The 27,667-nt window shown below is 42.0% G+C and overlaps 1 protein-coding gene across 4 annotated transcripts in view; it reads right to left on the minus strand.

Moving 5' to 3' along the window:
• Positions 1-629: 629 nt before the first annotated feature.
• The window catches only part of IRAK3 (interleukin 1 receptor associated kinase 3), a 58,798-nt gene continuing 31,760 nt past the window's right edge, over positions 630-27,667 (minus strand). For 2 of the 4 annotated variants that reach the window (XM_060194979.1, XM_060194978.1), the window contains 7 exons: positions 25,125-25,239; positions 23,964-24,082; positions 9,676-9,852; positions 4,643-4,841; positions 3,615-3,677; positions 3,369-3,533; positions 630-1,848 (listed from right to left, as the gene is read on the minus strand). In XM_060194979.1, the coding sequence (XP_060050962.1) occupies positions 1,336-1,848; positions 3,369-3,533; positions 3,615-3,677; positions 4,643-4,841; positions 9,676-9,852; positions 23,964-24,082; positions 25,125-25,239 (1,351 nt within the window). In that variant the 3' untranslated portion in view covers positions 630-1,335. The remainder of the gene's footprint in view (positions 1,849-3,368; positions 3,534-3,614; positions 3,678-4,642; positions 4,842-9,675; positions 9,853-23,963; positions 24,083-25,124; positions 25,240-27,667) is intronic. The other 2 variants (XM_016185457.2, XM_016185456.2) reach the window with 1 other exon arrangement.

Genomic DNA, 27,667 nt, shown 5'->3' on the forward strand with positions numbered 1-27,667 from the left:
AAATTAAGCACACGTAGTAGGAAGCACAAAGACCAGTGCAAGGATCCCAGTTAGAGCCTCCAGCTCCTCACCTGTGGGGAGGGGGGATTACTTCACAAGTGGTGAAACAGGTCTACAGGTGTCTGTCTTCCTCTCTCCCTCTCTATACTCGCCTGCTCTCAATTTCTCTCTGCCCTATCCAATAAAATAAATTTTTAAAAAAGGCCTCCAGGAGAAGTAGATTTGTAATGCCTGCATGGAGCCCCAGTGATAATCCTGGAAGCAAAAATAAACAAACAAATTAAATGAATAGGTAGATAGATAGATAGATAGATAGATAAATTTAAATACAGAGATACAGGGTGAGGGAGATAGCATAATGGTTCATGCCTGAGGCTCCAACATCCCAGGTTTAAGTCCTCTCACCACCATAAAAAGGAAATGAACAGTGTTCTGGCTTCTCTCTCTCTCTCTCTCTCAAATAAAATATATTTACAAATAAATAAATAAATAAATACAGAGATACAGATCTTAGGTAGGAATGCTCTGCACTGAACAGAGCCAGGGGTGAACTTGGCTCTTTTCAGAGGGACAGACTTGACAGAGATAAACAAACAAACACTAAGGATCAATTGAAATAAACAAAAGAAAACTTTTAAAAAGGATTTATTAATATTTACAAGTTAGACATTTCTTACAACTGTCCCAAGCAAGCCCAGTCAAATAATGGAAGAATCCAACTGAGCTACATACTATTCCTATTTAATGACAAGAGGTACTGAATGTTGATATTGATGAAGATGGTGAAAACATTAAAATCCAGTCTTTTTATTTTTTCCCCCCAGAGTACTGCTCAGTTCTGGTTTTGGTTAGTGCTGGGATTTGAACTTGGGGCCTCAAAGCCTTAGGCATGAAAGTCATTTGCTAGCTTCCTAGACCTGGTTTTTTTAAATGTTGTCTGTAGTCAGAACCCAGGATCTTAAATAATTCTAAATAGTTCTATTTAGCCCAGGTCTGATCATAAGGGAACTATCTTGATAAAATAATTGGCGGGGGCATCATTAGCTGTGATGTCATCATTCTGAGTCACTTTTTCAGATAGGTAGAGACAGAGGGGAAGGGAAATATAACACAGCATCCAAGCTTCCTGCTGTGAGTGAGAGCTGGGCTGGAGTCTGGGTCATATGCTTACTATCTTGCCCATCACAGAAAATATATTAATGCTGCTGTGGAAAGCCAGGAAGGAAGGAAGGAGTGGAACTGTCTGGATTATTGATCTGCATTCCCCAGATTCATCATGATCACCCTCCTGACATTACTTATGGAGACAGTATATTCCCTAGTTGATACCCGTGCTCAGTTGCCTCTAAAACACTTGCCTTTTTCTTCATGTGAACTTGATTCCTTTTTGCTTGGATCACATTCACTCCAGAGAAACCCGGAAGAACAGCTAGTCTCTGGCCGACTGCTGTAAGAATGGTCTGGGGTTTCTGCAGTGGGATCCATAATCAGATGATCGACGCTGGAGTTCTGGGGAGGAGCTGCTTGCTTTGAAAACTCGCTTTCTTCGCAAGAACTGGGTACACTGCAAGTGTCCTCATTTCTCTTGCTCCCCGTCTTTCTGTCAAAGCTCAGAAAGGTGACCTCGGACTGGCTGCATTCTAAGGGGGTTTTCTGAGACATTCTGTCTTTTCTTAAATAATTATCTTGAGCTAGTGCATGATTTTTCTGATCTTCATCATCCTCCATGGGAATACTTGGTATGTTGTCCAAGAAAAGAGGAGAAGGACATCGGAAGGACTTTAGTGAGGTAGGAGGGTCTTCAGCAAAATATAAACTCACTTGAGCACTTTCAAGAGTTGTTTGGACCTAGTTAATCAAGAAGTAAACATTGAGTTAAGCTTGCGAACCTTTCATCTTTTTTCTGTCTACTCACTAAGGGATATTCATATACATATATTGCCTCCAGGGTTATTGCTGGGGTTCAGTGCCTACATTACGAATCCACTGCTCCTGGAGGCCATGTTTTTTCCCATTTTGTTGTCATTATTATTATTGTTTTTATTGCTGTTGTTGGATAGGACAGAGAGAAATCGAGAGAGGAGGGGAAGACAAAGGGGAAGAGAAAGATAGACACCTGCAGACCTGCTTCACCACTTGTGAAGTGACCCCCCCTGCAGGTGGCTCCAACCGGGATCCTTATGAGCTTCGTGCCATATATGCTTAACCTGCTGCCTGATCCCCTGGATATTCTTTTATTTTTATGAAATAAATCCAACTGACAATTTTGATTTAGAAGGTATTAAAGGGAGGGGAGGGGTCATGGTGTACAGGGTTAAGAGCATATGGGGGAGGGTCACTTCACAAGCTGTGAAGCAGGTATCTATCTTTCTCCATCTCTGTCTTCCCCTCCTCTCTCAATTTCTCTCTGTTGAGAGGGAAGGGGAGAGAAAGGGACACAGACAGAGACACACCTGCAGCACCACTTCACCACTCATGAAGATTTCCCCCTGCAGGTGGGGATAGGGACTTGAACCCAGGTCCTTGCACACTGTAATGTGTGTGCTTAACCAGGTGCACCAGCACCTGGCCCCAATTTTAAACTCTTAGTGCCAGTCCCAGTTCGGGGCGCCAGATGCCGGTCTAGCTTCTCGGGCGTGAGAGAGACGCCCAGGGACTCATGGCTGAACTGGGAACACAGTTCTATCTTTATTGATGAGCGGGAATGCAGTTCAATCTAGCTATCTCTAATCACAATCCTGTCCTATATATATCTCCTGAGGCGGAAGTGTCAGGTCAGGAAGAGGAAGTACGTAGGATAGGGGATGGGGAGAAGGAAAAAGCTCGAACCAGTGGGGATTAAACCAGTGCGAACAAAACAATGATTATGTAAATAGACCACAAGCAATGCAACAGAAGGGGTCTCAGAAGCAGAATTTAGAAGCAGACCAACATCTTAGAATGGCATTCTTATCTCTTGGAACCAGAGAAATGACTCAGTGGGTAAAAGCCTTTCCTTGTAAACATGGGACCTTGCGTTCACTCCCCAGCAGTACTTGATCAGTACATTATAGGTCAGTCTCCGAAAAAAAAGAATTTTTTTAAATATCTGTTGCTTATTTAATGGACCATATCTCTTAGTGAAAGCCAAATGAATTGTTATCGCCAAATTACTCATGTCTTTTCACTAACTTGTGGTTCCACTTAATCATGACCTCTACCAGATGTGATCTCAGGAGCTGGAGAAGACAGCTACTATATTAGAATTTTCTGCTGGGAACTAGATATGCCTGACAGATGAAGAATTAACTTAGATATGCAATTTATCCATTTGGAAATGTCTACAGTTCCGTGGACTGTTTTTAATATGGCTTGGTATATATACATACCTCATCCATTGACGGTCTTACTTTCGCCCGTGTTGCAGCACATTGGCCTGCCAAAGAGAATAGTTTGGCAGAGAAATTTCGAGGGCAGGGATGCACTTTCTTATCTAGAAATGAGAGGCATGCGTCAAGGCCTCTCCTCTCCATCAATTCCATGAGGAGGTCTCTCTAGGAAGAGAAGAAGACATCTTCATCATTCAGAGCTTTACTGGGAAGTAGCAGAGGTGCAGAGAGGAAGTCAGTTCTCACCAGCTGGATATGCTTTGGATCATCTAACACCACTTTACAACCCGTCAGAACTTCCATGATTACCTACAATGAATATAGAGAAAGTCAGCTGCATATATCTATATGCATGGTAAATTGCAAATATTATCCTTGACAATGGAAATCATTCATTCTAACTGTTGACTTTATAGGGTTTTTTTTTTTTTTTGCTTTTATTTTTTTTTTTCTAATTATTGTTGTTACCAGAGCATTGCTTAACTCTGGCTTTAGTCCTCTCCGGTGCAGGGGACTGAACCTGGGACTTTGGAGCCCCAGGCATGGAAGTCTTTCCACATGATCATTATGCCATCTCCCCTACTTTTATTTATTTATTTATTTATTTGTAGACAGAGACTGAAGAGAGACAAAGACAGAGACAGAGAGACAGAGAGAGAGACACACACAGAGAGAGAGAGAGAGAGAGAGAGAGAGAGAGACCACAATACCAAAACTTTCTTAAATAAAAGGGGAAGGGGGAAGTCCAGGCTCAAACCTGGGTCATGCACATGGCAAAAGCAGTACATTACCCAAGTGAACTATCTCGTCAGCCCTTAATGACTTTGTAGGTAATCACTCAATTGATTACCCAACATTAAATTATGAGATAATGAGTACAGAGCTCCAGTGGTGCAATCGGTTAGCATGCGGTACTTAATAACAGATAACGAGTAACAGGGTTGGGTGGTGGTGCACCTGACTGAGCACACCTGTTACAATGTGCAAGGACCTGGGTTCAAGTGCCCAGTCCCCACCTGCATGTGGAAAGCTTCAGAGTGTTGAAGCAGGGCTACTGGTGTCTCTCTGTCTCTCTTCCTCTCTGTATCCCCCTTATCTCTCCATATCTGGCTGTCTCTATCAAGTAAGTAAAGATAATTTTATATATATATGGAGAGAGAGAGAGTGACAAGGCACCAATAGTTCTAAAAATTTAGAGCCTCTAAAGAAAATACTGAGAATTTAGAGCATTCATGGCAATAAACTCTTCATTGTGAACAGTAGGTGCTACTCACAATTCCAAAGCTGTAGATATCAGTTTTAATGGAGAGCTTGCCCTGTCTGATGTACTCTTCTGGCAGGTACCACAGACGCTTACTGTTGCTGGTGGTCAAGCTGATGGTGGTGCTCTGATGTTCCAAGTGGGGTTGGAAGTGTGCCATGACAAAGTCCGTTAGTTTGGGTTGGAACTGATCATCCAAAAGTATGTTCGTACTAAAATTGTGGTCAAAACAAAAGACCATAAAGATATTTCAGTGACAAACCATGTAAGGAGCTCACCTTAATAATGTGGTTAATTCCAAACATTAGTGAAATAAATGCATGTGTGATTTTGTCCATGAACTAGGGGGTAGTCTCTTATTTTTATTAAACTGTAAATTTAGGTGTTCTATAAGGTGAAACAAAACCTGGCTTGGAAACAAAAGCAAAACAAACATATGGGACTCTATGAAATTGAAAGTATCTGAATAGCAAAAAAAAAAAAAAAAAACAAAACAGAAAAACATAAAGGCATGGAAAAGATATTTGTACCTTGTTTATCAAATAAGAGGTTACTATCAAAATATTGATATACAAAAACTCATACATCTCAACAATAACAACACAAAATGGACAGAAGATCTGAATAGACAGTTCCCTAAAAAAGAAATAAGTGCAGATAGTCAGCAGTCGTGTGAAAAACACTCTTCTTCTCTTATGCTAAGAAATGCAAAATAAAGGCACTGTTAGATTATCACCTCAAGCCTATGAGAACGTCTCTGTCAGAAAGACTTGGAAACAAGTGCTGAGGAGAACGTGGAGTAAGAGGAACGCTTGCAAGAGCCAGACAGTGGTACACCTGTTGAGCAGATACATTATCACGCCCAAGGACCTGGTGTCAAGACCTTGGGATTCATTTGTAGGAGGGAAGCTTCAGGAGAAGTGAATCAGCACTGTGCTGCAGGTGTCTCCTTTTCTCTCTCATTTTCTAGCTCCCCTTCCCTCTCAGTTTCTCTCTGTCCTAATCAAACAAGAAGAAAAAAAAAAAACAATGACTGTCAGGAACAGTGGATTTGTTGTGTAAGCACTGAGTCTCAGCAATAGCCCTGGTAGCAAATAAAACATATAAATAAAAAGGAGGAAGAGGTGGAACCCTTGCTTGTTATTGTGGAGTAATATATAGAGATTAAAAATAGAAAAGGGGGTGGGTGGTGATGTACCCACTTGAATACACCCACTACCATGCAAAAGGACTTGGGTTCAAGCCCCTAGTCCTCACCCACAGGGGGTCCCCTATACAGTCTCCCTATCTACTTCCCTTGTCCTCTCATTTTCTCTCTGTCCTATCAAGTAAAAAAATAAATAAATAAATAAATAGAGTTTTGTAAAAGAAAAATACTGTATGATCCAGCAATCCCATCCCATGGAATTCACCTAAAGAACATGAAAACACTAATTTAAAAGACATATGTACTCTCAACTACCAAAATATACAGTCTAGATGCCCATAGACAAATGGCTTGACAAAGAAGTGGTATCATATATATTCAATTGAATACTACTCAGCTACAAAGTAATAATAATAATAGTAGTAGTAGTAATAGAAATAATAATACCATGACTTTTGCAACAACACAAGCAGAACTTGAGGTGATCATGCCCCTCCAGTCTCTGCTGTTGTGGCCCTGGCTCTCCTCTGCATGCCTCTATGCTATCTTAGCTCTGGAGAACAACAGAAAAGCTACAAAAGATGTTCAATGCCAAATATCTCATTCTCTTCTTCCTCCACCCTAGCTGTACAGAAAGTACAATAAAATCCTAACTTAAAATGCCAGAACCATGAGAATGCAAGAAAAAAAATTATTTGTGAGTCACTCATCTAACCCATATACTTGACCTTCAGCAAAACTGGTGGGAAGCTTCCAGAAACTGGTGAGTCAGGCTTCTGTAAGAGTTAGCAAGGGCAAGCTAGAGAAATACCCTGTATTGCACAGAATTCCCCAGGGGACATTAGGTCAGTGAGAGGCCATCAATGAGGATGTAGAATTGTCCCAGGGCACAGCCTAACACTTTGAATAATGCTGTTTGGTGAAAAGACAAGTTGTTTACCAGCAGACTTTAGTAGCTAACATAAATTTTCAGTCCAGTGATTTACTCGGTTGGCAATAAAAGGTTAATGGCAACTGAAGAAGGATGTTCTGTTTCAGGAATGTGGGGTTGCAAAAGACCTTCACCAATAAATTCTTCCCTAATCCTTTCCTGTTTCAACCTTAAACAGAATGTTCAAGGGGAAAGTACCTTCAGCTATCATTTGGGTCAACTAGAAAGGTTTATTCTATGGGGTAAAGACAGACTAATGAGATAAAGACAGAATGATCTAACTAAAATGATATAAAATATTGCCTAACAAAAAGGCAGCTCCCTGACTGCTTTGGCTACCAAAGAGACAGAGGAGAAAATGTTCAGTGTTCCACATCTAGGGTTTCTATAAACTATTCCCTCAACTCCTTCCTGAAAGACAACTACCATAACAGAGAGGCTGTGTCTCTTTAGAATAATTTTTTCATCAGTAGTGGTACATGAAAAACAGGAAATCCCCTGCAAAGTGGTGAATATCCTTTCTCTGTGGGTGTTATTTGTCCTCTTTACTGCTAAGGGGTATCTAGGGCAACCATTGTGGGGAACCAAAGGTCCTCAAACAAAGGCTTTGAGAAGTGTTTCTTTCATATATATATATATATATATATATATATATATATTTTTTTTTTTTTTTTTTTTTTTTCCTCCAGAGTTGTCGCTGGGGCTCAGTGCCTGCACTTACAAATCCACTGCTCCTAGAGGCCATGTTTTCCCACTGGGTTGCCCTTATTGTTGCCCCTGTTGTTATTATTGTTATTGTCACCATTGCTGTTGTTGTTGTTGTTGGATAGGACAGAGAGAAATTGAGATAGGAGGTGAAGACAGAGAGGGGGAGAGAATGATAGACACCTGCAGACCTGCTTCACCACTTTGAAACTATACCCCTGCAGGTGGGGAGCTGGAAGCTCAAACCAGGATCCTTACACCAGTCTTTGCACTTCACACCAGGTACGCTTAATATATATATATATTTAAATTTTTTAATATTAATTAATTTATTTACTTTTTATTGCCTTTGTTGTTTTTATTGTTGTTGATGTCGTCATTGTTGGATAGGACAGAGAGAAATGGAGAGAAGAGGGAAAGACAGAGAAGGGGAGAGAAAGAGAGACACCTGTAGACTTGCTTCATCGCCTGTGAAGCGACTCCCCTGCTCGAATATATTTATATATTTTATGGAGTTTGTCTTCTAATTTAGTTGAAGTCCTTGAATATAAATATGAGATACAACTTGACAGTAATTCTGGCTTTGAGTGTACACACAAATATCATGTTGGACATGTAAGCACATGACTAGTTTTTTAAAATACAGATTTTTATAGGGCTTGGGTGGGTTGGAACCCAGTAGCCCTTTTCCTGGGTGCCTGTAACTCTCTGGAAACTTGGCCACAGACGTAAAGAGGATGCACTTGGCTCTCTGTGATGTCTTAAGGCAATGAGGCATCTTGTTGTCTGAGTCACTGCTGTTCTAACACCAGGAAAGCGCTTGCCAGAGGTCACACCTCCTCACTAGATGGGGCAAGAGCTAGTTTCTCCAGGTAGAGGGAAAGGGCACCCACTTCCTGCCCCCTACCCCTGGGAAGGTGAATACAGCAGGTAGAGCATAGGTCTTGCAAGCAGGAAGCTCTGAGTTTGATCCCTTACAATGCACATGCCAGAGTTCTTCTTCTTCTAGTGTTTGCCCTTCTTCCGTAGCCAGTCAACAGCATCAGGTTGAGCCTGATGTAAAGTTTCGAGACCTCCTTTGAATCTGGAGAGGTGGCAGTCGTTGACTATGTGGGTCATAGTTTGTCTGTAGCCTCAGGGGCAGTTCGGGTCGTCTCTGGCTCCCCAGTGATGGAACATAGCGGCGCACCGGCCATCGCCTGTTCGATAGTGATTGAGGAGGGCCCAATCATAATGTGCTAGGTCAAAGCCGGGTTGACGCTTGCAGGGGTCTGTGATGAGGTATTTGCCAGAGTAAAGCTCTGGTTCTCTTCTACTGACAAATAAGTAAATCTTCTTTAAAAATTATGTTTAGATGGCTGAGGAAGTGAGTCAGTTGGTAGAATATCAGACTTTCCTGCCTGAGGTTCCCAGTTCAATCCCTGGCACTGATATAGAGTGGTACTCTGGATTCTCTCTGCTTTATGAGAAGCTATCTCACTTATATCAAATAAAAATAAATCTTTAAAAAAATTGGGGGGGGTTGGGCCGTAGCGCAGCGGGTTACAGCGGGGTTACGCGCGAAGTGCAAGAACTGGCATAAGGATCCCAATTCAAGCCCCAGTTTCCCCACCTGCAGGGGAGTCATTTCACAGGTGATGAAGCAGGTCTGCAGGTGTCTTATCTTTCTCTCTCCCTCTCTGTCTTCCCCATCTCTCTCCATTTCTCTCTGTCCTATCCAACAACGACGACATCAATAACAGCAATAATAACTACAACAATAAAACAAAAAGGGCAATAAAAGGGGGAAAAGCAAATTAAAATTAAATTAAAAATCAGGGCTGAGTTGGGCAGCAAAAGGGGGAAGAAAGCAAACTAAAATAAAAAAAAAAATCAGGGCCAAGTTGTGGCACACTGGGTTGAGCCCACATTACAGTGCACACAGACCCAGGTTCAGGCCCCTGGTCCCCACCTGCAGGGGAAGAAGCTTCCCAAACAGTGAAACAGTGCTGTAGGGAGGGATCTCTCCCTTTCTCCCCTCTTAATTTCTCTCTGTCTTGGTCCAAAATAAAGAAAAATGAAAAATATTTTTTAAAAAAATAATCATGTTTAGAGTCACCTTGTACAGCACACAATTACCATGTGTGAACACTGGATTTGGGCCCCCAGACACCACATGGGAACAGCTACACTCTGTAAAGTGGTGCTTTGGTGATGCCTCCTTCTCTCTCCCCCCCCTTAACCTCTTTATTAAAAAAAAAAAAAAAAAAACGTATTTCCCCACCTGCAGTGGGTCGCTTCGCAAGCAGTGAAGCTGGTCTGCAGGTGTCTATCTGTCTCCCCACCTTTCTTGATTTCTCTCTGTCCTATCCAATGACAACAACAAGAGAAACAAAATGGGAAAAAATGGCCTCCAGGAGCAGTGGATTCGTAGTACATGTACCGAGCCCCAGCGATAACCCTGAAGGCAAAAAAAAAAAAAAAAAAATCATATTTAAGCCAATGTGTTATTTTTTTCCCTAGACCACCACTTCCCTTGTGTAAAAGACAGCTTCTCTGTTTCAGCTAGCAAGAGACAAATGGTAACAGCGACGAGAGGAGGAGGTCTGATTCCTAGAAATGCTCACCAAGCTTATCTCTTCACTCTGGAAGTATTAACAAGCATAAATGTCTGGGATGAAAAAATGCCAAGGATAAAATGCATTTCAATTGAAAATCGTTCACAAATGTGAAAACAATTAAACTTGCTAAGGGACAGGATGGAAATAACAAGAAGGTTTACTGCTTTCAGATGCCTTTATGTGAGCCTGTAATTCAAAAACATTTTCACTTCCCAAATGAAAATGTGAGGATCTTTTGCCAAGAGCAGAGACCTCAACTCTTCAGGCTTCTTTCTTTTAAATCCCTCTCGTCTCCTCAGATTCCACCATCTGGAAATGAATTTTGTTTTTATAACTTTCGCTTTGAAGAGTTCAAATTACTAAGACATTTTTGGGCTAACTCAACAACCAGACTTCTTGAAAATACCTTTGAAATGTGGGCTCAGCTTCCTCCCTGGGTGTTTTGCAGCTGTGTCCTTGACAGTAATTTTCTTAGAAGGCTATTTACTTTCACTGCTTGAATAAGGTAAAGATTCTGAATGCAGACCTCCAGGCCTACTCCCCACCCTGTGCCCCCAGAGGCCACTGCCTCCTGCCATTTTTCACCAGAAGTCAGCATTCCCATCTTTGTACATACTATGTTCTCTTTCCTATCCTGTTTCCCTGCCTCTGCCTTTGGACACAACACATGAGCCAGCAAGATAGCTCACTTGGATAGTGCACTTGCTTTGTCATTATCCACAGCACACATTCAAGCCTGATCTCCAGGATACTGAAGGAAGCTTCAGTACTGTTTTCTGTCTCTCTGTCTGCAAATATGGGCTTGGAACAGTGATGCCCCAGTAGTGACATAAAGGCACAATGTCTCAGGAATCCCAAGTAGGCACTTTAATTACCTAACAGAAGTACAGGAGCTCTTGCTGAGCCCATACAAATATGGTATAAGGGAACAGAAATCTGGCACCCTAAAAACGAGTCTCTGGGGAGAAAAAAACACGTTAATTTCTGAAGGCAGAATGATGAGTCCCTCTGAAAGATACAAACACGCACATACTTCCCTTAAGGATGTCTCCTGGGAAGATGTAATGAAATTAGCACTTAAATGGCTTTACTGGACCTTCCTAGTCTAACTGACCTTCCCTTTCTCCTTCTAAATGTTTTCTTCATTAGCTAAGTTAAAGTTGATGCCTACATAAGACCAGATGAGCCCACTCAGGGGTGGGATTTAAGAAACAAAGTAAGGGAAAATACAGGGTGGAACATGAATAAACAGTGTTCAGTAGATCCAGGGATTAAAAGGAGGAAGGCAGAAGGGAGTTCTAAGAAGGGTTGAGGCCCATGATGGAGGGAGATGACACTTTGGTGGAGGGTGAAGTGTGCTGCCACCCTATAACAACAGTCTTCTAAAACAGCATGTCCGGGAGTCGGGCGGTAGCACAGCGGGTTAAGCGCACGTGGTGCAAAGCGCAAGGACGGGTGTAAGATCCCGGTTCGAGCCCCCGGCTGCCCACCTGCAGGGGAGTCGCTTCACAGGGGGTGAAGCAGGTCTGCAGGTGTCTACCTTTCTCTCTCCCCCTCTGTCTTCCCCTCCTCTCTCCATTTCTCTCTGTCCTATCTAATGACGACATCAACAACAATAATAATAACTACAACAACAATGAAAAACAAGGGCAAGAAAAAGGGAAAATAAATAAATATAAAACAGCATGTCCTCAGTGAAAACTAAAAGAAGCAGGACCAATTTAAACATAATGAAGATGGTATCTGAGACCACATGGTGAGTTACTCAGCTTTGCTGACTCTATCCCTTGTGTGTTATTGAAATGTCTCTCTGCTGGGATAGCCTGAGGGTGCTTCTTCCCGAGCTAGTGCTCTCTGGGTTGGAGAGAACTCAACTGGAGCCGATCTAGGCTGCTGCGTGGGAGAGGGATCAGGAACTCATGCCGCACTAACTTCTCAGGAGATACACTCTGGAACTCTCGGAGCCAGAAAGCAATTTCCAAGTGTCTTTAATTAGAAGAGCAGCTGTTTTTATACTCTCCAAGTAGGGTGGAAACAGGATGTGACATAGAGAGGGTGGAGCGAAAAGTAACTGGTGGAAGATCAGGGTGTGACAAGGAGAGGGGGCGGAGCAGGTGAGAATTCTACCACTAAACCACCAATGCCCTGGAGAGAGTGTGGTGCTTTATGTAAATGTAAAAGTGATTTATGTAAATAGACCGCTTTGAATGGGATCAAACCAATCCCTATACAGGCATACCGGTGCTTGGCTAAGCAGAAGCCAGGGGGAGCTGGCATACTACCCAACATCTCTCTACTTTGTCTCTTATCAGTCTGCCTGATACAGACTCATATTTGCTTGGCCCAGGGAACTCTCATCTTCTGAAGCCCTCTGCCAACAATCGCCAGTGCTGGGAGTTCTCCTAGGAGGGCCAATGTGAGGCAAACAGAAGTAGCTCTGGGGAGGGAGTCTGTCCCATGAGGCCTTCTGACACAGAAGCTGTGCCTCTTCTCCCTTCCATGTTATTAATCAAAGGGAATCAGATATGTGCCTAACATCTGAGAAGCCAGCGAATTAATATAGATTTACAAAATTTCATGTCAACAGGGGTATAATTCCCCCCATAAGGCATAAGGATCTGGGTTTGGGCCTCCAGCTCCCCACCTGCAGGGGAGTCGCCTTTTTCTCCCCCTCTCTGTCTTCCCCTCCTCTCTCTATTTCTCTCTGTCCTATCCAACAATGACGACATCAATAACAATAACAACAACAATAATAACTACAACAATAAAACAACAAGGGCAACAAAAGGGAATAAATAAATATAAAAAAATTTAAAAAATATATTCACACTTTACCATACTCCCAGAGGGTTAAAGAATAAGAAAGCTGGGACTGGGTGGTGGTGCACCTGGTTGAGCATACATGTTACAGTGCACATGCACCTAGGTTCGAGCCCCAGTCCCTACCTGCAGGGGGAAAGCTTTACAAGTGGTGAAGCAGGGCTGCAGGTGTCTCTCTTTCTCTCTCCCTCTATCATCCCCTTCCCTCTAAATTTCAAACTGTCTCTATTCAGCAAATAAATAAAGATTAATAAATAAATAAATACAGATAACAAAAAAAAAGAATAGAAAAGCTATCAGGGGAGGGGATGGGATACAGAGTTCTGGTGGTGGGAATTGTGTGGAGTTGTACCCCTCTTATCCTATGGTTTAGGCAATGTTTCCTTTTTATAAATAATTTTTTTTTTAATTCACAGTTCTCTTATTTTTTTTTTTTTATTTTTTGCCTCCAGGGTTATTGCTGGGGTTCGGTGCCTGCAACACAAATCCACTACTTCTAGAGGCTATGTTTTTTTCCTTTTGTTGCCCTTGTTGTTGTTGTTTTTAATTGTTGTTGTGGTTATTATTGGATAGAACAGAGAGAAATAAAGAGAAAAGGGGAAGATAGAGAGGGGGAGAGGAAGATAGACACCTGCAGACCTGCTTCACTGATTGTGAAGTGACCCCTGCTGCAGGTGGGGAGCCAGGGGCTTGAACCGGGATCCTTATGCCGGTCCTTGTGCTTTACGCCACCTGCACTTAACCCACTGCGCTACCACCTGACCCCAACTTCTCTTATTTTTATTCAAATCTTCTTTGTGTTTTCAGACTCACTTCCTTCAAGTTTTCAGTCTACTACTTTTAATTTCAAGGGCTCTCCCATCTCCAGGTTCATAGAGTTCTGCATGTGCCATTTGGTGTCTAACTTCAGTAGACCTGTTAATGTTTTCTGTGTAAGCGTAATGCTGAGTCCCTAGAAGATAATATATAAGCATTCTGCTGATATCACTTTGCTAACAAAGAGAATTTCAAAGCATGAGTTTCAAACCTTATAACAGAGGCATAAGACTAGCAAACATGGGCCCAACTGTTGCCAAAATCCTTCCCCATATTTTCAGCAAACATCAGTATTGGGTTTTAGAATGCATCCACCCCAAATTGTCTTTTAACACTGCAGATGGGAAGCCATCATCAATCCATCAAAGAGAAGAAACAGATTTGTTGTCACTGTATAATCTCTTCTTCCTGAAATGCGATGAATGAGGTCCACATGAAGTTGGAATGACATGTTCTGCTTATGGCAGCGTCAGGACTGAGGCCCAGCTCTCTTTTCCTATTCTTTCAGTGTGCTACAGTTAACTGTAAGAAAGCACTCTAAGATTAAGAAACCACTGGTTCAAATCAGGAAATGACAGGTGTTGGTGAAGTTGTGGGGGCTAGGGGGAGGGGAACCCTGCTGGTGGGAATGGAAACTGGTGAAGCCCCATTGGAAAACTGTCTGGAGAGTCCTTAAACAAATAAAAATGGAATTATCTTATGGTCCAGCAATACTACTCATAATCATTTATCCAAAGGATAGGCAAACACTAATTTGAAGGGACATTTGCACCCCTATGTTCATAGCTGCATTATTCACAATCACCACAGAGTGGAAGCAGCCTAAATGCTCATCAACAGATGATTGGCTAAAGAAATTGTGGGATATATATATATATATATATATATATATATATATATATATATATATATATATATCCCATGGAATACTAATCTGCAATAAAAAATATGATATTGTGTCCTTTGGGACTAAATGAGTAAAACAGAAGGTGGTTGTGCTTAGTAAAATAAGTAATGAGATGAAAGACAACAACTACCAAATAGTTTCACTCATATCAGAGTACTGCTACACATGAACTTGCAAAATAAATAAGCAACAACAACAACAACCCCCCAAAAAAACACCCAAAAATCAAAACAGAAGCAAACCAACTGTTTCTAGGACTTTGTGAGAATATGGTGGCTATCTTTGAGAGTGTGGAGACACAGAACTTTGGTGGTGGTTGCAATGTAGAACTATATATACCCTGTAAGCTCACAGTCTTGTAACCCAAAATTGACGACAAATAAAAAATATATAACATAAAATATATTTTGAAAAAATATATAACATAAAAATTATAAAAGACAAGGACTAGCGGAAGGACCCTGGTTCAAGCCCCTGGCTCCCCACCTGCAGGGGAGTCGCTTCACAGGTAGTGAAGCAGGTCTGCAGGTGTCTGTCTTTCTCTCCCCCCCTCTGTCTTCCCCTCCTCTCTCCATTTCTCTCTGTCCTGTCTAACAATGATGTCATCAGTAACAACAACAATAATAGCTACAACAACAATAAAAAAACAAGGGCAACAAGAGGGAAAATAAATAAATAAATATAAAAACTTAAAAAATAATTATAAAAGACAGGTTCAGGCAAAAATTAGTAAAGTCATGGGCCCCTTGGAATAGACCTAAAATAGACTTCCTAGTGTCTTCCAACATGAAGACCACATATCTCATCTGCTATATCCTTACCTTTTGGTTCCTGATTATTAAATAGTTTGTTCTGCTTTATGTTTTAATGCTTTTCAGCCACCAAGTTGCAGATGCTACCATAATGCCAACCTGACTTCCCTGGGCAGACAACCTCAACAGTGTGTCTTGAAACCCTACCTCTCCAGAGCCCTGCCCCACTAGAGAAAGATAGAAACAGGCTGGGGGTATGGATCGATCTCCCAACACCCACGTCCAGTGGAGAAGCAATTACAGAAACCAGACTTCCCACCTTTTGTACCCCGTAGAGATCTCCATACTCCCAGAGGGAGAAAGAATAGGGAAGCTTCCAGTGGACGGGATGGGATATGCAGCTCTGGTGGTGGGAGCTGTATGGAATTGTACCCCTTTTATCCCACAGTCTTTTCAATCATTATTAAATTACTAATAAAGTAAAAAATTAATATAAAAATTAGAAAAGGAATCATTAGCTACAAAGCAGAAACAAAATTAACCTGTATATATCTTGTTTTTCTCCTGCAGAAATTTGCAATGTCTATAGGCAAAATACTGGCTAATGAATGAGTCACAGGAAAGCAGATTTATAGTCTAATATGAAGGAAATTTTAATGCGTTCTAATTCTAATACTTAAAGCCCACACAAAGTCATTTATTATAATAAATTTAATCTCTGTTAAAGAATAAAAATTGTGGCAATTAAAAATAAACCACATTCTCTTCATCTAAATAAAGTCATTGGTGTTATTCTGTTTTGTTTTGTTCTGTTTTTCTTTTAAGAAGTACTTGTTTTTCTTTGTTATATATGAGAAAGAGGCAAGCAGAGCACTACTCTAGTGCATGTGACAGCAGCGGTCAAACTATAAACTTCAGGTATGCAAACCCATTGCTATCTCAGTTGAGCTAGTTCCCTATTCATTGTGTTTTTTATTTTAAATTTTTTAAATTGCCACCAGTGTTATTGCTGGGGCTCAGTGTTGGCACTATGAATTCACCACTTCCAGTGACCATTTTTTCCTTCTTCTTTCTTCTTAACAAATAATGTGATGATAACATTAACTATCGATGGTCTTTTTGAACCCTAAGACAGCAGGAACCTCACATCTCCACTATAGAGCCCCTACTTCCCCCAGTCCTGGAACCCTTGGATAGGGCCCACTTTCCCGTATGCATCTCCCAATCCATATCAAATAATATTGCATCCGCCGATCACAACCTAACCAACGCAATGATTGCCACTTCAACATGCTTCACCTCAGACTGTGTCCAGAGACTTCACGTGTGGAATGACAACCCTTCAGCTTCATTCCTCGGGTGAGACCTTTCCTTTTATAGTACACTCTAATTTCATCTCAGGTAGTTCACTTTCTAACAAAGTCCCATAACCTAGATATACACCAGTTTCTGTGAGAGAGAGCTTATGTGCACACGTATCCATAAACTACTGCAAAATATATACCTGAAAGCAGTAGTACACTAGAGTTTGCAGTGAGTACCTCCCTAACACTTCCTCTCCACTATTCCAAGCTTGGGATCCATGATTGCTCAACAAATTGTTTGGCTTCATATGTTAACTCTCTTTTCAATCACCAGGTTCCAGATGCCACCAGGATGCTGGCCAGGCTTCCCTGGATTGAAGACCCCACCAATGTGTCCTGGAGCTCAGCTTCCCCAGAGACACACCTTACTAGGGAAAGACAGAGGCAGACTGGGAGTATGGACCGACCAGTCAATGCCCATGTTCAGCGGGGAAGCAATTACAGAAGCCAGACCTTCTACCTTCTGCAACCCTCAACGACCCTGGGTCCATGCTCCCAGAGGGCTAGAGAATGGGAAAGCTATCAGGGGAGAGGGTGGGATATGGAGATTGGGTGGTGGGAATTGTGTGGAGTTGTACCCCTCCTACCTTATGTTTTTGTTCATTAATCCTTTCTTAAATAAAAAATTTAAAAAAAGAAGAAGAATTTTTCTTTAAAATTTAAAAAATAAAATTTTATTTGATAGGACAGAGAGAGACTGAGAGGGGTGTAAGATATAGAGGTGCAGACCTGTTTCACTGCTCATGAAGCATCCCCACTAAAGGTGGGGATTAGGGGCTCAAACTGGGGTTCTTGTGCATAGTAGTGGGTACACTAAACTGAGTGCACCACTCCCCAGACCTGGTTTTCATCATTTAAAAAAAAAAAAAACAGAAGTTGAGAAAGAAGAACAGAAAGGTATTACACCAAAGTAAAAGACTCTGGGGTGGGTGGGTGGGTGGGGAGAATACAGGTCCATGAAAGGTGATGAATGACATAGTGGGGGTTGTATTATTAAATAGGAATCTGGGGAATGTTATGCATGTACAAACTATTGTATTTACTGTTGAATGTAAAACATTAATTCCCCAATAAAGAAATAAATTATTAAAAAAGAAGAAGAACAGAAAGGGAAACTAAAAGCAAGATTTAACTAAATCTGGAGTAGGGCACCAAAGTAAAAACTGTGGGGTGAGGGTGAGGGTGGACATTCGGCTTCCCCGGGTGGCAGGGTGGTGGGGGTGGGTGGGTGGGATGAGACACCGTCTTTTGGTGTGGGGAATGCTGTTTATGTACACTCCTATTAATTTGTAGTCATATAAATCACTACTTAATTAGTATGAGAGGGGAAAAATTGATTGTGTGTCTCAAACTTTTTAAAGCACAGACTGAGTCTTTCTAATACATAAGCTGAGTCTTTGATATGTTGGCTCTCTCAAAAGCCTAGACCAGGGAGAACAGAAGCAACCGGTGGCACAGCTATATAAAAATAATGTCAAAGAGCATAAATTATGATGATGTGAATATTACACAGCAAATCCTAACAAAGGGATTTTTCAAAGTTAACGCAATTACCAAATAATGTGATTATAACAATAACTATCTATTGTCTTCTTGAACCCTAAGACAGCAGGAACCTCACATTTCCACTACAGAGCCTATATTTCTCCCAGTCCTGAAACCTTAGGGTGGGGCACACTTTAGGGTGGGGCACACACTACATGCTTTTCTCAATTCATACCAAATAATATTGCATCCGCCTATCCCAACCTAATTAACACAAGTACCACCTCAGCGTGCTTCACTTCAGACTGTGTCCAGAGACTTCAGGTGTGGAATGACAATCCTTCAGCTTCATTACTCGGGTGAGACCTTTCCTTTCATAGTATTCTCTAATTCCATTCCAGGCGATTCACTTCCTAACAAAGTTCCCAAACCTAGATATAGCCTAGGTCCCGTGAGATAGAGCATATGTTCACACATATCAGTAAACTAGGGCAAAATACATACCTGAAAGCAAAGGTACACAATAGTCTGCAGTGAGTACCCCCCAACACTTCATTTGCACTATTCCAGCCTTTAGGTCCATGATTGGTCAACAATTTGTTTGGCTTTGTATGTTAACTCTCTTTTCAGCCACCAGGTTCCAGATGCCAGCATGATGCCGACCAGACTTCCCTGGACAGAGGACCCCACCAATGTGTCCTAGAGCTCTGATTTCCCAGAGCCCCACCCTACTAAGCAAAGAGAGAGGCGGACTGGGAGTATGGATGGACCAGTCAACGCCCATGTTCAGCGGGGAAGCAATTACAGAAGCCAGACCTTCCACCTTCTGCATCCCACAATGACCTTGGGTCCATACTCCCAGAGGGATAAAGAATAGGAAAGCTATCAGGAGAGGGAATGGAATACAGAGATCTGTTGGTAGGAATTGTGTGGAGCTGTACCCCTCTTATCCTATGGTTTTGTTAATATCTCCTTTTTTTAAATAAATGTTAAAAAATTTAAACAAAAAAAGAATGTGTGACTTTGAGTACTGGGCCCACTTGAGTGCATATATTACCACGTGCAAGGACCTGGGTTCAAGCCCCCAGTTCCTACCTGTGTGTGGGGGGGGCATTTCACAAGCAGTGAAGCAGTGTTACAGGTGTCTTTCTCTTCCTATCTATCCTTCTTTCTCAATTTCTCTGTGTCTCTTTCCAAAATAAGTAATACATACACATACAAATATATATGGCTTGTGAGTTTGAGCTGGGTGGTGGCACACCTGGTTGAACCCACACATTACCATGCACAAGGGCCCTGGTTCAAGCCCCTACTCCCCAGTTGCAAGAAGGAAGCTTCACCAGCATGAAGTAGGTCTGCAAGTGTCTCTCTTTGTCATTCTGTGTCTATCCCTCTCCCCCTCTCAGTTTCTATCTGGCTTATCTAATAATAAATTAAAAACAATTTAAAAATGTGACTTTGTAATTCTTTATGGATATAGTTGTATACTGTATACTGCTTCAGCCTGACTTTTTCATTCAATTGCACTTCATGTTGGCACTGTGCTATTGAAATATTACTTAATAATGTCAAATGATGAGCTCTTCTGTGCTTCACCAGCCTGAGGCCCTACTGGGGGCAGGTAGGTCTTCAGCAAGCAGCTAGGGTCCAAGGGCTTCCTTCAGAATAGGATTGGTGTCTTTACAAACGAGGTCAAATAGAGACCTCATCCCTTTACAGTGTGAGGACACAGGAAAGAGGGAAGAGGATCCTTCACTAGGTACAGAATGGACCAGTACTAGAATCTTGGCTCTCACAGCCTCCAGACTGTGAGGAATAAGCACTGCCAATTATAAGCCATCCACTTCCCAGTTTTGTTTTGTTTTTAATGCAGCACTGAGGGATGAACTCAGGGTCCTGGGTTTCCAAATTGGGAACTCTGGTAAGAAACCAGCCTCATCCAGCCCCCACTCAAAGCTAGAAGGACATAAATGGAAAGGCCCAAGTACTGGGGGCCAGGAGATAGTTCACCTGGTAGAGGGCATACTTTTCCATACACAAGGACCTGGTTTTGGTCACCGCATGGGAGCACCATTGCAGAGGGGCAGCTTCACTAGCAACAGTGCAGTGCTAGGGCATCTCTCCCTATCTTGGGTTCTCTCCTTCTCTACCTCTCACCTTCTGTGGGGGTAGGGAAGCCCAGATATCTCTCATTTCTGGGACATTTTTGAAGGGCCTCAGTCTGAGATATCTCTAAAGGATGACCTCAGTTTTAGTGTTCCCCACTAAAGCTATCCCAGCTCAATTTCTCTAGCTACCCAGTTCTGCCTTCTTCCTCCCTGCTGTTACTTTTGTTATTCCCAATGGCACTCTCTAAAACAGTCCCTTGCAGAATGGTCTCTACCTGTGAACCTATGCCTCCTGATGATGTTAAGCAGCGGAGAGGAAGCAGGTGTCACAGCCTCAGCTGTTGCACTCACCTGTGCCCAGGAGAGAGGGGCTGGAGATATGTATCTCCCCACACGCTAGTCACAGGTAACCTGAAGCAGACAGAGCCTGGATCTGCACCCTCCACTCTATCACTCCATTTTTCTAACTGGTAGCCTGCCTTGTCCTCTCTCTCACCAAATAACCTGACACTCTCTTCGCATGCCTCTTTCCCACCAAACTCTGCTTTCAGGAAAGCAGTGATGAACTCAAGTCATGCCACAGGGACATTCACACAGAATGACCATATTACTGTTTGGGACTTCAATCAACTTGTGCTCACTTGAATTTTTTTTTTTGTTTGTTTATTCATTGATTCATTCATTCGATAGAGACAAGAAACTGAGAGGGAGGGGGAGAAAGAAAGATACCTGCAGTCCTGCTTTATAAAGATTTCCCCCTGCAGGTGAAGACCAGGGGCTTAAACCTAGGTCCTTGTACAATAAAATGCATGCACTTAACCAGGTGTGTCACCACCTGGTCCCCACCCTTGAATTTTCAACCAAAGAAATGTCCTGTCCCACACCACCCCAGATATCTATTTATGCTCTACATTTTTTTTTTCTCTCCAGCGTTATCACTGGGACTCAGTGCCTGCACTATGAATCCACTGCTCCTGAGCACCATCTTCCATTTTTGTTGCCCTTATTGTTGTCTTTGTTGTGATTCTTGTTGTTGTTATATAGGGCAGAAAGAAATCAAGAGAGGAGAGGGAGATAGAAAGGGGATAGAAAGACAGACACCTGTAGACCTGCTTCACCGCTTACAAAGTGACCCCCCCTGCAGATGTCAATCTGGGGTCTCAAACCAAGATTCTCATAGCTAGTCCTTGCTCTTCACGCCATGTGTGCTTAACTCGCTGTGCCCGGGCCACCCGGGCCACCCACTACAAATATTTGACAGCCACTGTCCAGAGCTGTTTGTGAGCTGAGTGGAAGGTAGATTTGATTGTTCTTGGTTGAAAGTGGTCACCTCAACCTTTTGGAACCAACCCAAATGACTGACTTCACTGACCTACTCTCTTGTCAACTCAAAAGTACATTTAAAGTTTTTTTTTTCAAGATCCTAGGGAGTGGGTTACAAGAGACAGAAGCCTTTTAAATTCAGTCTTTGTTGCTACTCAGCAAAGGAATATTTACCTACTTTTGGACATGCTCATGACCAAGGGCACTGAGGAACAATTTGCTGGAGGGGGGCGGGTGCTATAGGGGAGCTACTCTCTGAGTAATTCTTCGTGTTATTTCCCATGTCTACGCTTGACCAGACCTGCCAATATATGCGGATATCTTCGCCCACCCTGTCCAACGCTTGACGTCTCGTCATCCAATCTGGTCCCCTACGCCTACACTGAACTTCTCTGTTCCAGACTCTTGGAAACAGAGTTGGCAGTCAGCTGAGGTCAAGAACAAACACCTCATCACAGACCCCTGCAAGCGTCAACCTGGCTTTGACCTAGCACGTTATGATTGGACCATCCTCAATCGCTATCGAACAGGCCATGGCCGGTGCGCCTCTATGTTCCATCGCTGGGGAGAAAGAGACGACCCGAACTGCCCCTGCGGCTACAGACAGACTATGACCCACATAGTCAACGACTGCCACCTCTCCAGATTCGAGGTCTCGAAACTTTACATCAGGCTCAACCTGACGCTGTTGACTGGCTACGGAAGAAGGGCAAACGCTAGAAGAAGAAGAAGAACTGAAGAAAAAGAATGGGACATGTCGCTTCTCATTTGCTCAGGTCTCAAAAATGAACACTGAAGTTCTCACCTTGCCACAGATTAATATATGAAACTACAAGGCAAGGCTCAGTAGGGTCAGCAAGACATGGGGACTCAGGAACAAAGGATTATAGTTGTCATTTACTACTGATATCTTACTAGGGGTCCCTCTAAGTCTTTTAGCCACTCTTTAAACTTTGCTTGTTTTTTTTTTTCCTAAAGAGTAATTTATTAATAAAGACAGAGAGAGTGCGAGAGAACCAGAGCATTACTCTGACACATTTGATACCAGAGATTGAACCCTGGGCCTTAAGCTTAAGGTATAATTTATAAAATATACAAAAATCCCTATTCTACACGTTAATGAACAATCTCCAAAGATAATATAAACTCTCCCTTTGGCAAAAAAAAAAAAAAAAAAAAAGAGAGAGAGAGAAGAAGAGGAAAGAAAGAGAGAGAGAAAGAAAAAAACATAGCTAGTTAAGCAGGTAGCTCACCCAGAAGTGCACCTGCTTTGCCAAGTTCCAATCCCCACTGCACTGGTGGAGGCTTCCATGCTGCAGGGTCTCGGTCTTAACTCTCTCTCTTAATCTGGAAAAGTCAGCACAAAGAAGTAAAGCCTCTGGGGCTGGGTGGTGGTGCACCCGGTTAAGTGCACATAGTATGAAGCACAAGGACCCAAGCAAGGATCCAGGTTGTCCAAGTCCCCCCTCCACCTTCAGGGGAAACTTCACAAGCAATGAAGCAGGTCTGTAGGTGTTTGTCTGTCTATCTATCTATCTATCTCCTCCTCCCCCTCTCAATTTCTCTCTGTCCTATCCAATAAAATGGGGGGGGGGTGGGAATGGTCACCAGGAGCTGTGGATTCACAGTGCAGGCACTGAGCTCCAGCTATTACCCTAAAGGCAGGAGGAGGAGGAGGAGGAGATGAAGTAGGAGAAGGAGGAGAAGAAGAAGTAGTAATGGTGGTGGTGGTTGTGGTGGAAGAGGAAGGAGGAGGAGAAGTAAAGCCTCAGTGATAACTAACTAAATTTTGGTAGACACATCTTCATGAATAAAAATAATAATAAGGGAGTTGGGCGGGTTAACCGCAGGTGGTGCAAAGCGCAAGGACCAGCATAAGGATCCTAGTTTGAGCCCCCAGCTCCTCACCTGCAGGAGAGTCAATTCACAGATGGTGAAGCAGGTCTGCAGGTGTCTCTCTCTCTCTCCTCCTCTCTGTCTTCCCCTCTCCATTTCTCTCTGTCCTATCCAACAATGACGACAATAATAATAACTACAACAATAAAACAACAAGGGCAACAAAAAGGAATAAATAAATTTTTTTAATTTAAAAAATAATAACACTGGGCAGGGGTAGATAGCATGATGGTTATGCAAAGAGATTCTCATGCCTGAGGCTCCAGTGTTCCAGGTTCATAAGCCAGAGCTGATCACCATAAACCAGAGCTGATCAGTGCTCTGGTAAATAAATAAATAAATCTTAGAAGAAAGCTCTTAGGACACACACACACACACACACACACACCAAAGACAATACACACATAAATCTGTATGAAGTCTGACTTGCCTGTGATGAAAGGGCTTCCAGGTAGAAGCTGAAGCTCCAGGACCACTTACCTTGATATACTGCCACAGACAACTGCACATGGTTTGATGTTATGCAAGTACTGGATGGCTTTGCATGTTCCTACTAATAAACTGATTCGAATGTGCCAAGAGAGTGGGATGGTGTCACCCTAAAAAAGACAACAGTGGCTGATTTGGTTGCACTAAGTAAAAACAAAATATGCATTCATCACAGAGAAATCTGTCAGAACACTGCTATGAGGTGGGGTGAGGTGATAACCTATTTTAAATTCAAGATAGGTTTGCCTCTACCACCAAAGATGGTTCTAAGTTTAATCAGAATATGGCTAGTGAGGTGGCTATGCTTTAAAGTTTATTAAATAAGACTTCTGTTTGACAATTTATCCCTCAAGAGTGTGGGCGGGTAATTGAAAACAATACTTTTCTTTTTTTTCATTTTCATCCTCACTGAAATTTAGCCTACTTTAAATCAACATTTAAGCTTATTTTCAAAAACACCTTACAAGAAATCATAGCATTACTCACTCAACCTCCTTTAAGGGACCTTTATCACTTCTAATGTCTGTCCTTTGTATTGAATAGTACGTTGGTTAGAAATTATGCAAATAGGGAGTCAGGCGGTAGCACAGCAGGTTAAGCGCATGTGTCGCAAAGCAAGGACTGGCTTAAGAATCCTGTTTCAAGCCCCCAGCTCCTCACTTGCAGGGGAGTCGTTTCATAAGCGGTGAAGCAGGTCTGCAGGTGTCTATCTTTCTCTCCCCCCTCTGTCTTCCCCATTTCTCTCTATTTCTCTCTGTCCTACACAGCAACAATGACATCAATAATAACTACAACAATAAAATAACAAGGGCAACAAAAGGGAGTAAATAAGTAAATATTTTTTAATTATGCAAATAAAAATAACTGAGAAATAAGAGTAGTTAATATAAACTTATTCAAGATACAGAATCCTTAAGGAGTAAGGATCTAGCAAATTTTTGGCCACTGCACAGCACAGTAACTTAGATATTTGTGCAGCCTTCTGAGAGCTAGAAATTAATTTATGGAAAAGTCCTTTACTTCCTAGGGAAGCCCATTTGGCTAGGCCCTCGTGTGAACACACATTGGTCTCCCAGCTTTCAGAAGGTTTCAGCAGCATCTGCAGAGCTTCAGAGGGTCAGAGTAGCAGGAAGAGGAATGGATGTGACTTACTACACACTGCAGTCTGTCAAAAAGTGATCCGTTTCTCATATATGGATATACCAGACATAACTGCTCGGTCTCTATACAATAGGCGGCCAACTCTAGTATGTTGGGGTGATGAAACCTTGAAATAAGAGATTTTTAAATCCATCAAACTGTTTATTCAAACAGGAAATGAACAACACTCTGGTTTGAAAGTGGTAAGGTAGGATGGGGAATAGGGCTAAAGTAAAATATGAATTTGGCCAAGGGAAAAGTAATTTCATTGGACACATTACACAAATTTGTATTCCAAACTGGTCTGTAATACCTGCTAGCCACTCTGATTGTGATCATGCAAATATAAATACAATACCCAAATATAAGACGAAAATATATATAAGAAAGCGAGGATTTCTTGAGATTGAGGTTGTTGGAAACTTTATATGAGATATACATGTACAAGTTAAGTCAGGGGGGCCAGGGGGTGGCACACCTGGTTGAGTGTACATGTTACAGTGCATAAGGACCTGGGTTTGAGTCCCTGCCTCCCCCCCCCCCCCGCAGGGGGAAAGCTTTGTGAGTGGTGAAGCCGGGCTGCAGGTGTCTCTCCGTCTCTCTCTTTCCCTTTCTATCATCCCTTCCCTTTTCTTTACATCAGGCTCAACCTGACGCTGTTGACTGGCTACAGAAGAAGGGCAAACACTAGAAGAAGAATCCCTTCCCTCTTAATTTCTGGCTGTCTCTATCCAGTAAACAAATAAAGATAATACAAATTAAGTCACAAAATAGTACAGTATAGAAGACTGTTTCATGTATCCATCTATTGAGCACCATCCTGCCAAATATTGTACTAGATACCAATCACACAACTAAGAGACATTCAGTGTCTTTGCAAAGATAGTATTGTTATCTAAAATCCATAAGACTAGTAATGTCTGATGGTAAAAATGTATCACAGTTTTTAAATCACAGAACTGTGTGCCAGTATTGTAGACATTTTTCAGGCTCCTTGCCAAATAACAAACAAACATTCCCTATTTCTTGAATATATGTGTCCTTGCTGTGAAAATCAGTGGAACCCAAATAATAACTAATAATAAAAATAATAAAAACCAAATAATAATGAAATGTTAAATGTGTGATAGTCATACATACTATGAATACAGATCAACTCAACATTTATATTTATTTATTGAACACCTATTATCACCTAGACATGTTTGGGTTATTAAAATAAATAAAGCTGGGTTTATTGTTTGTTTTTTTGCCTCCAGGGTTATTGCTGGGGCTTAGTGCCTGCACTATGAATCCACTGCTCCTGGAGGCCATTTTTTCCCTTTTGTTGCCCTTGTTGTTTTATCATTGTTGTTGTTATTGTTGTTCTTACTGTCACTGTTGTTGGATAGAACAGAGAGAAAATCCAGAGAGGAGGGGAAGACGGGGGTGGGGGGAGAAAGATAGACATCTACAGACCTGCTTCACCGCTTGTGAAGTGACCCCCCTGCAGGTGGGGAGCTAAGGTCCCAAAGTAGGATCCTGATGTCGGTCCTTGGCATTTGGCGCCATGTGTGCTTAACTTGCTACACTACCACCCGGCCCCTAAGGCTGGTTTTTGATGGTTCTATTTATATTTATTTATTTATTTATTTATTTTCTCTGTTTTGTTGCCCTTGTTTTTATCATTGTTGTGGTTATTGTTGTTGTTGTTGTTGATGTTGTTGTTGCCAGATAGGACAGAGAGAAATGGAGAAAGAAGGGGAAGACAGAGATAGGGAGAGAAAGATAGACACCTGCAGACCTGCTTCACAGCTTGTGAAGTGACCCCCCTGCAGGTGGGGAGCTGGGGGCTCAAACCAGGATCCTTAGGCTGGTGCTCAAGTTTCACACTATGTGCGCTTAACTCACTGCACTACAGCCTGACCCCCGATGGTTCTATTTATAAAGACCTACTCACTCCTTCAGTAGTGAAACTTAAAACTTTCACATATATATATATATATATATATATATATATATATATATTATGTTTGCTATAGGCCTAATTTCTTTTATTCCTTTTTCTTAAAAAAAAAGTATGTGTTTATACACCATACACATATAATAACATAGATAGTTTTACATCTTTTATTTACCTTTTAAAAACAATTCACTTTGTTGGAAAATAACTGTATTTTTAAATATGTCAAAGAGGCCAGGTGGTGGTGCACCTGTTTAAGTGCTCACATTACAGTGCACGAGGATACAGGTTCAAGCCCCTGGTCCCCACCTGCAGGGAGAAAGTTTCACAAGCGGTGAAGCAGGGCTGTAGGTGTCTGTCTCTCTCCCTATCTCCCCCTACCCTCTCAATTTCTCTCTGCCTCTGTTCAATAGTAAATAAATATAAAAAAATAACTATGTCAAAACTTCTGACACCAGATACCTTATACCTGTTATAACTCAGGTCATATCCATAAAAGTAATGAAATGAAAAGGAACTACTTAGCTGGTATACTAGGTTGTTTCTTTATTATTATTATCTTTATTTATTGGAGACAGCCAGAAATTGAGAGGGAAGGGGAAGATAGAGAGGG

This window comes from Erinaceus europaeus, chromosome 7, assembly GCF_950295315.1.
Source record: "Erinaceus europaeus chromosome 7, mEriEur2.1, whole genome shotgun sequence".
NCBI classification, from domain to species: Eukaryota; Metazoa; Chordata; class Mammalia; order Eulipotyphla; family Erinaceidae; genus Erinaceus; species Erinaceus europaeus.